The 10,000-nt window shown below is 35.6% G+C and overlaps 2 protein-coding genes across 6 annotated transcripts in view; one reads left to right on the top strand and one right to left on the bottom strand.

Annotated features, from left to right (window-relative positions):
- LOC122246971 (ribosome assembly protein METTL17, mitochondrial) overlaps positions 1 to 5,881 on the top strand; it is an 18,378-nt gene extending 12,497 nt beyond the window's left edge. For both annotated transcript variants that reach the window (XM_086543915.1, XM_086543914.1), the window contains exons 6-7: positions 505 to 645; positions 4,517 to 5,881. In XM_086543915.1, the coding sequence (XP_086400041.1) occupies positions 505 to 645; positions 4,517 to 5,360 (985 nt within the window). In that variant the 3' untranslated portion in view covers positions 5,361 to 5,881. The remainder of the gene's footprint in view (positions 1 to 504; positions 646 to 4,516) is intronic.
- Positions 5,882 to 6,877: 996 nt separating this feature from the next.
- Positions 6,878 to 10,000, bottom strand: part of LOC122246970 (venom dipeptidyl peptidase 4) — a 119,217-nt gene continuing 116,094 nt past the window's right edge. For 3 of the 4 annotated variants that reach the window (XM_043005839.2, XM_043005838.2, XM_086543913.1), the window contains exons 13-18: positions 9,700 to 9,843; positions 9,417 to 9,565; positions 8,998 to 9,192; positions 8,675 to 8,835; positions 8,319 to 8,530; positions 7,848 to 8,080 (exon numbers count right to left, since the gene is read on the bottom strand). In XM_043005839.2, the coding sequence (XP_042861773.1) occupies positions 7,985 to 8,080; positions 8,319 to 8,530; positions 8,675 to 8,835; positions 8,998 to 9,192; positions 9,417 to 9,565; positions 9,700 to 9,843 (957 nt within the window). In that variant the 3' untranslated portion in view covers positions 7,848 to 7,984. Of the gene's footprint in view, positions 8,081 to 8,318; positions 8,531 to 8,674; positions 8,836 to 8,997; positions 9,193 to 9,416; positions 9,566 to 9,699; positions 9,844 to 10,000 lie in introns of all 4 variants that reach the window. The other variant, XM_043005840.2, reaches the window with a different exon arrangement.

Consider the following 10,000-nt stretch of genomic DNA (forward strand, 5'->3'; position numbering starts at 1 on the left):
ATGGCCAGTATGGTTTCAGAGCCTTTCCATAAAAGAAGTGTCTCATGGTGGAATATGATAAAGAAATGATGTGATTAACTGATTGCTAGTATTATTTTTTTTTTTTTTTTTATTGATATTCTTTGATATTTAAAGCTTGTTGCAATAAGGGTGTAGAACCTGCCAAGTTTAAGAATCATGTACCTTTCCATTGTTTTAAGAAACATCTGAAGATATTCCTCTCTGTGCTGTGCCATATTGTAACAGAGAGTACCCTAAAAAAGAGTCTTGAAGTTACGGTTTTGGATTTTGAATTAAGATTTTTAAATATCTTTAACAAGTTTTTCTTTTCCTGTTCTATTTTTTTTTTTCTTTTTTTATTCCCTCTTTTAAGTTTTATATTGAACTAACTTAGTGACTATTTTAGCTGTTGGTGTATGGAGCATTAGTGAATTTGCATACAGAACTGGTACTTATGAGAAACAAAAAAATTATCTCTATTATAATGTGATCTTTCATCAACAGGGCTGCTTTGTATGTGACAGGCCGCATAGCTCCGGACTATGCTTCCCTCTATAAAATCATGGCAGAAGTGAAGAAACGAGACCCACACTTTTCTCCTCTCACATTATTAGATTTTGGATCAGGTGTGGGTACATCAATGTGGTGAGTAACAGAAAATATATGTCTCATGCTGGTATGTCAAATAACTGTCAAATAGGGGACTATTAACCCGTTGCTGATGGGCCCGGTGAGAACTGGCAACCCCCTACACTGGGCCTAAGTAATATTGCCTCGGGGACGTCACACTGGTGTGTCGCCCCATCATCAGGCACTTTGCCGTGTCAAACATGTGTGACACCCCGTCGTCATTGGGTTAAGATTGGAAAAGTTACCCCTTACAAAATGACAAGTACAGAAGACACATGAAAGCAGATATTCATTTTCTTATATGTGGCAATTTATATGAAAATGTTAAAGACAGAGTAAACTAAAATAATGTTGCTTAGTCATGATGGGACAGGATAGGAGGGGATCTTAAGGGAAAGAGTTAGGGAATGGGATAGCAGATTTTGAATTAAGATTTTTAAATATCTTTAACAAGTTTTTCTTTTCCTGTTCTATTTTTTTTCTATTTTTATTCCCGCTTTTAAGTTTTATATTTTGAAATCCCTGATAGCTTGGAGTGGGTATATACCAAAAAAAAAGGTGGTAAAGTTGATGTGCATCATGGGACATAACTAATTAAATGGAAGGATAGAGGATTTTCTCATCCATGCTGAGGAGGATATGACTTCAAGATGCTATTTGTTCACCATCATGATATAGCTATAAAAAGAGGGGGAAGAGAAAAAAAGAAAAGAAAAAAGGAAAATAGAGATAGGCTTGTAATTTTGTGCACCTGGTGAGTTACATGTGACTCCCAACAGAGTATTTGGTGTTTCTTCATCCATGGAATATGAAATTTTACTTAAGGTGCAGCTCTCATACTGAATGCCATCTACAAAATTGGGGCTCTTGCAAAAATTAGTGCAAAATACAGGGCTAGGCTACAATGTTTCTTCTTCAAGGATCAGAAATTGGATATCTAAATATCCACTCAAAATTTAGAAGCATGGACGAGTATATTATTTTGAACAGAAAGTGGCTCATTGAGGAGTAACTTCTATTATGTATCAACAGTTTTTTTTTTTTTTTTTTTTTTGTCTTATAGACAGAATGATTATCATTATGATCATGATAATGAGTAACATTTTGATTGAAATAATGATAGTGATAGTAATAATAATAATATGATATGACATATGATCATTATCATGAGGAAGGAATATTCTGGGACACTTTAACCTATTGTGCACTTGCCCAGTCTCCGGGATGGGATGTCATTTCAGAGTAAGGCAGCTTCATGCCACATACCTTGACTTTTCCTGCTCTCTTTATCACTCATTGTAAAACTAGAGTCATTTTTGTGCTCGTAATTTTTCTGTGTTTTATTGTATTGAGCGACTTTTAATATCATATCACAGGCTCTATCAATGCTGCAATTGTCTAAAATTGTAGTATAGGGTCCATATCGGCTCAATATTTTCTTTATACTCAGTGTGGTAGAAGTATTGCCATTTTATAGGAGGATATAAGGCAACTTTATTTTTTCATTTTTGTTTATTGTCATGAATGAATACAAAAATATAAACATCCACAATGAAGTTAACATGAAGAGCTAGGGAAGAGGAAGGGAACCAGTGCTTATGACTAAGTGCCACAGTAAAAGGCATCACTAATGGCACAGGGTCACATTGTAGGCATTGGACATTTTTTGAGTCACTCTTCTCATTCAGCCTGCACATCCTTCACCTGCGGTATGTTAAAGCAAGAGGTCGGCAATATGCTGTGTGCCATTACTCTCTAAAGATAGTGCTTACTAGAGACTGTGCATGGGTACCATTCAAGGCTCTCTCTCCTGCCTGCACTAGGAGAAAGTGGTGCCATGCTTAATATTACAGCAATTGTCATCATCACTCACTCATTACTCATAGTACAATGAAATAACACAGTGATCCAAAATCCTCCAACTTTATGTACATCATGACGCTTATTTGACCACAAGTCCAGCACTAGTTCCATGTGCATAGAACACCAAATAGTCTTTTTATGAGAGCAAAGGAGCTGCACACAACATATTGAGACCTTTTGTGTTGTCTTTCATTCTTTTTAGTTTTCATTATTTTTTGTGTTTTACTATATTATGAGGCTTACAAGTGCTGACAAAGTTTCTCAATATTGTATTTGACAAAAATTGTAGTACAAAGTCCATATCAGTTCATTATGTTCTTTACACCCAGTCTAACAGAAATGTTACAGTTAGATGAGAGGACAAAAGCAACTGTATATTTTTCTGATGTCAGTGAAGAAAACATGGGGAGATGGGGAAGAGGAAAGCGACCTGTGCTTACGGCTACGAGTGCCACATCATAAAGCAACCATACTAGCACACAGGTGCATTGCAGCAGCTGCACATGGTTTGGTTCACCTTCTCCTTCTGCCTGCACTTCCTGCATTGCTGTTACTTTAGAGTTGGAGGTCAGAATTTTGCTGTGTCATCACTCCCTGAAACTTATGCTTGGTAGAGACTCTGGATGGGTGCGCTTTTAGGTTTTCTTTCCTGCTGATGCCAGGAGAGAGTTAAGACATCTGTGTTTGTGATTATGATATTTGTTTGAAAATTCATGTCTTTCTCTAGCAATATTCAGATTTTTTTTTCATTTATATGGAAAACTTACACCATTATGATTCTCTCTCTGATCTAAAGTGTAGACAAAATTATTTGCTCTAGTAACAGAGAGACCTTTTTTCATAACCTGGTACTTTTAAACTTTGTTTGATTTAGGTCTTGTTTTAAATTTGAAAGCTAGATGATTGATTTTAAAAATGCCGAAGTATAACCCACTTGCCTCAGTGTACAATTGCTAGACATGCACTAGATCTGTATATATAAAAAAAACAGGACTCCCCTTAGACCTGCAATGCCACCATCCATTGGGTTGGCTCAAGGCATTATAGAAAAGGTGGTGGGGGATGGATTTATTAATATGCTCTCTATGACAGCACTCTGTCTCAGCTGCTAAGCTACCTCAGTGTAGGAGGTGATCAAGGGCCAAGCCAGATACTGACCACTAAGTTTCCATCCACCACAATGAGCCACCTAGTGGCAATTAGGCTCATATGCGATGTTGCATATGTTATATGATATGGCTACCTGGCCGGCTGTTTGAATTAACCCGTTCCCGACGGGGCCAATCCGGCTTAAATAGACCAAAATTCCGGGACTCTTGAACGCATAAGCCTAACGCGTCGGGATTCTCGGCCGCACTGGCCGCGAGCCAGCGCTGTGCGCTGGTTTCTCCCGCGCCCCGGGCTGGACAAAGTAACGCGTCCCCGTCCCAACCCAAAAACCAAAACTACTAGACGTGTATCATGTTTCTCCGTCGTCGGGGTTTTAAAGGAGTTACAACACATTTCAAGCAAAGCCATAAACATGGCCCATTGGATTCTACCTGTAAAGTCATAAGCGTGACCTGTCAAGTAAAGGGGGTAAACAGATAAGTCAGCTTATTACAAACAGATCTTCTCAAATTTTTTGTCTGATGAACTGTGTAATAAAATACTATAAAAATGACAGTACATTAGGAAATTCAAATTGTTTAGCCCATATTCATGTAGGATTTACTATGCAAAAAACATTCAGTTTTTTCATCTTTGTTTTTCTTTTTTTTTCCAGACCTATTGCTAAGATTTCTATAGTCTTTAATTTCCTGTTGTAAAAGTATTACTTCTTTCTATAAATATTTATTTGACAAACTTGCCAGTTGTAATTTTGTCTTGCATTTTTCAAAAGTTACTCTGTGATTGAAATCTTTGTGCCTTCAGTTATACATTAGTCTTCCAAAAAGCATTCTAGGGGTATGTTGTCACTGTTTTCAGAATTGTTTGATGGATATTATGTATTTCATCTCTCTTTTTTCTCTCTCTTTTATAGGGCAGTGGACAGCATTTGGCCTGGAAAGTGCAAAGAGGCTGTGTGCATTGACTCCAGTTCAGAAATGAATGACATGGCTAACAAGCTTCTTAGAGAGGGTGACTCAGACAAGCCACTGCGAACAAGACCAGGAGGAACATTTTTCAGACAGTTCTTACCAATGTCCAGTACTTTGAAGTACGACGTCGTGGTCTCCTCCCGTTCTTTGTTTGAACTGCCAGACATGGCATCAAGACTAAGAACAATTGATATACTCTGGAGAAAGACATCAAAATACCTCATACTGGTTGAAGCAGGGACAAATGCAGGGTACAGACTGGTTCAAGAAGCTCGAGATTACGTATTAGAAGTGGCTCAACGCTCACAAGAAGAAAGAGAATACTTAGAGGGGCATGTTTTCTCTCCTTGTCCACATGATATGTTTTGTCCAAGATTTTTTGATGGCTCTAACACCCCTTGTAATTTTGAAGTGTCCTATAAACCATTTAAATTTGGCAAATATAGTGACACTGGAAAGGAATTGTTTACCTATGTAGTAATTAAAAAAGGAAGGAGAAATGATGATGTAGGTGAAAATGTAACGTGGCCTCGCGTTGTACGTGCCCCATTATGCCGCACTAGACATGTTATATGTCGTACATGTACAAAGTACGGTACACTCCAAGAATTTACAGTAACAAAAAAGAGACATGGCAAAGAGTGTTACCAAGTTAGTAAAAATTCAGACTGGGGGGACATGTTGCCAATTGAGTTTCCAGAGCCATATCTTCCGGATGAATCAAATCCAATAAGTGATGCTGATCAATCTAATGAAAATGATCTTGTCAGGTATAGTTCTGCATGAGATGCATAACATAATCTTTTTCCATATATGAGTAAATAAATATTGCTATCTTTGATGTAATTAACCCTATGATGACGGTGTGTCACACTCGTGTGACACAGCTAAATTCCCGATGCCGGGGCGTCATGCCAGTGTGACGTTTCCAATGCAATATTGCAATGGCCCAGTGTAGGGGTTTTCGCGTAGCGCATGCCCCATCAGGAAAGGGTCAAGGGAGATACTATCATTTCATGTGTAATAAACAAAAAAATAATGAAATCTCCCTGCAATTAAATATTACAGAAAAAAAAGTGAAACAAATGGTAGTGAATGCATTTCATTTAGTAGTGAGGCTTGAGAGATGAACCTTTATTTACAAGTATCTTGTAATCATATGTATATATTGTAAGCATATCTGTAAGTACATCCACTGTTAAAATGATAATATAAAGCAATATAAAGATAGTTTTCTCATAAATAACTGTATGTTGTTGTGCAGGTCTGTGATCACCTTTGCGAATTTTGAAATAAAATAACCGTTGTTAATTAAATTTCTCATTACTTTCCAAACTGAAAAGAGAATTTACTGTTTCATTGATTTACATACAGTGAATAGACATTTGTTTTATTATATTTACCAGTTACTTTTTTTCACATTATTTGCAGCCATGGTTGTAATCCAATATCTTTTACCATGAAGTCAAGTGAGTCATTCATTACTTCTATCTTGTTCTGGGGACCCACATTTCTGAGATCATGTAAATCAAAGAATTCTGATTTTTAGATATTATTTAGGTATGAGAACAGAATATTTTTAAGGGATCAACCTTTTTTTTTTCAAACATTTTATTTTGGGGAAATAATACTAAATTTTTTTTTCAATATATGAAAATGTTTACAAGTAGAATTATGGATAGGAAATAGAAAGATTTAGACAAAACCAATTATGGTAGACAAGTATGGTGGTAAACAAATTTCAGTTTTATCAATCTTGAGATATCTTTCAAAGCTGTGAAGTTAACCATTTAGTATCAAGGTCTTCAACCCATTAGTCGCAGTTTTTATAAAATATGTATACAGTCATGTGCCGGGTTTATGTTGTATGGCACAGTGCCATCCGTATTTACGACCGATGCTGCCTTGATAGCAAATCACTCCATCCGCTATCAGTGGGTTAACAGTGAATAGAAATACTTTTGTATAACATACCTCCTTTAACCGGAGTTGAGTCTCTGCCACCTTCAGGAATTGGCCAGAGAATGCAGTACTAAAACCGGCTAAACCACATGACCCAACAAAAGGATTTTGTTGGGTCATGTGGTTTAGTTGGTTTAGTACTGCACTCTCAGACTAAATCTTGAGGGTGGTAGAGGTTCAACTCTGGGTTAAGGAGGTATGTTATACAGCTATATCAATATGGTATTGCTTTGTTCCATCTTAGAAATACTTTTGTATAGATTAAGTACATGTATACTTTTTAATCACCATACCAGGTTATATCTAAAGTGACAAACCAAGAGAGGAAATGAAATGCAGGATTTTTAAAAAGTATTTATTTCTCTCGAGCCTGTGTACTAGTCACGTTTGCAATGTAATCCCAGTATTAATAAGGTCACAAAGGTTACGATGGTAGTGAATTCTCTAATTTTTCCACTTGAATTTTGATGTAGATACATGTTTTGAGGTATTGAAAAAATAAATCCAAAGAACTCTGGAATGTTCTGTACATTAAAAAATGGAGATAACACATTTTTTTCAGGCTTATACCAGTAATTACTATACACTGTACAAATTTGGTAGTTGCCTATTACAACTTTTTTTTTGCGTGTATATATATATATGTATATATGTAATATAAGTGTGAATATATATATATATATATATATAATATATATATATATATATATATATATAATATATATATATATATATATATATATATATATATATATATATATATAATATATATATATATATATATATGTAATATAAGTGTGAATGTATAATATATATATATATATATATATATATATATATATATATATATATATATATATATATATATATATATATATATATACACATATGTATATAAATACATATATATTATACATATCTGTATATGTATATATGTATACACACACACTTTGTATTGAATATTTATATATATATTTTTTAATTTCTATTTATGTATACATATCTTTATCAGTATTATCCTTTTTCTGCACACTAGATTTTTTTTTAATTTGTATCATCATTATGCTGCCTATATAAATGCTAATATTAAAAAGCTCTATTAATTCTAACTAATTTGGAATGATATATCTTCATGGAATGCAGTCATTTTCCGTTAAAAAAAGTATTTGAAGTTATTATAAATCTTCATAATAATAACATTCTGCCCATTACATGTGAAGAGAAAGAAAGACGTACTTTTTAAAGTACAGTATATCACTAACAGTGTTAAAGCTCTTTAAGCATTAGAGACAAGGGAAACACTGTTTTAAATATTTAATATTTATATATGTATTTTCAGTGAGCAATAGAAAAAGATACCCATTTGTGAAAATTAACAAAATATATGGCTTTTTGTGTGGAATATGAAAGGAATTATTACACAGACATCATTTTAAAAGAAGTGATGATTATGCCTTGTTGAAGCAATCATTGAGGAAGTCTTCCATGCTATGGTAATGATGCCTCTTGACTCCTGCCAGACCATGGTTCTCATCAGGGTAGCTCTGAAATTTGGATAATATTAATACCATGATGAATACTGATTGGTTGTTTAATACTGAAAACCAACTAGTATATACTATCCTGTAACCTGGTTTTCCTCTGCAAAAATAGGTATGTTTGTAAGAGAAACTACTTGGAAAGAAATTTCTTTGAAAATTTTACGTTATAGTATCTTCAATTGTCACCAAGTAATCTAAATATGGAAATGACTAAATATTGCCTTTGGATTCAATGCCTTACCTGTGATCTGAACAGAATGTCATTTACTTCTAAGGCTCGGGATAACATCATAGACTGTTGGTAATGCACATTGTCATCAGCAGTCCCGTGTATGAGGAAGAATTCTTTATTTTTGAAGTTTGTAACATTTCTGGTTATGTCTGAGGCATCATAAGCACGCAAATTATCTTCTGGCGTTGGGAGACCCATGTACCTCTCGGTGTATACAGTATCTGGAAGTTCAAAGTTAAATACTTAGACAAAAGACAATATCATGTTTTCAAGAAATACCCAGTAAAGTCAGTTTATAGAAAGCATATTATTTGATCCCTCAGTACCTGACTTTGGAAGGCATTGTAAGTAATAATTCAGCTTACCATAATAGATCCAGGAAGTCACAGGTGCAACCGAGATACCACACTTAAAGACATTGTTTACATCCTTTGACAAGGCAGCCGCAGTCACATAGCCACCATAGGACCATCCCCATATGGCCGTCCGGGAAGAATCAATGAATGGGAAGGACTTCTGTAGAGCTCTGTTCAGGGGAGAAATGGGAAAGGTATTCTTCATGCAAACTAAACTTACTATCAGAGTCTCTGAAAAGTTCAACGAACTTTAGCTTACACTAATGTCTTTCTGAACAGGTATGCTGATCATTGGTATTCCAATTTATTATCCACACGACTAAAAAACTTACGCCGTCACTGCAATCTGGTCCTCGACCTCGGCTGTCCCAAGGCCATAGTAGAGAGAGTGGAGAAGTTTGTCACCAGAGTACCCTGACCCACGACCATCAATGGAAGCGTAGATGATTCCCCTCTCAGAGGCCAAGTAATCGCCCCAGTCAATTCTGAATCGGTCACTCACAAGCTGGGATCCTGGGCCTCCATATCTGAAGATTCAAAATTCATATTTAAGATGTCTGAATATCAATCAAAATTTCATGATATTTATGGGCGTTTCAACACTGTAAATGTATAGTAACATGTACGAAGATTCCGTTATCTCATTTGTTATTGACTTTTTTTCGTAAGGGTTCAAGAAGGGTACGATTTTCTCAGGATGTGATGCTCACTGAAAAGAAACTTAAATGGTGCAGCAGACAAACAAACTTACACATAAACCAGCATGGGGTAGCTCTGGAATCTTGTTGGGTTGTAATCTGGAGGAAGTTTCATCGAGACTTGAGCCTTGAATCCTCCTGCGACATCAATCTCCAGGCGCTTCTCCAAGGGCAAGGAACGATCAAGAAGTCGCTCACGGACCTGGATTTTCAAGAAGTGATTTTAACTTCGGTTTCCTTTTCATGGCGTTAAAAATAAATCTATAATTGTTGTAATTCTCGATTAGATTATATATCCAAAAGAGTGATATTTATTACAGAGATATGACTACTAACCTCTTGGTTATCCTCAATGAGCATGAGCCTTGAGTGGTCAGATGCACGGTGCAGGGTGACTTGGGGAATACCCGGTCCTCCACATGTCAACACATAATAAGTACTGTCTTTGCTCATCTCTGCGCTGTTGTAGTTACAGTCCTCCTGAAAATTCATTTGAAGAATGTATTATGCTGCCTCCTATATCAATTCATATTCTGTCCTATATAACTTGATAGGTAATAGTCATTCATTATGACTAATGTTATGTTACTAAACTCAGATACGTAAATTGTCACAAAGAAATGACGAATTTCAGGCG

Source organism: Penaeus japonicus, unplaced genomic scaffold (genome assembly GCF_977035675.1).
Source record: "Penaeus japonicus unplaced genomic scaffold, GWHDUDI00000001_assembly GWHDUDI00000014, whole genome shotgun sequence".
Taxonomy (NCBI): domain Eukaryota; kingdom Metazoa; phylum Arthropoda; class Malacostraca; order Decapoda; family Penaeidae; genus Penaeus; species Penaeus japonicus.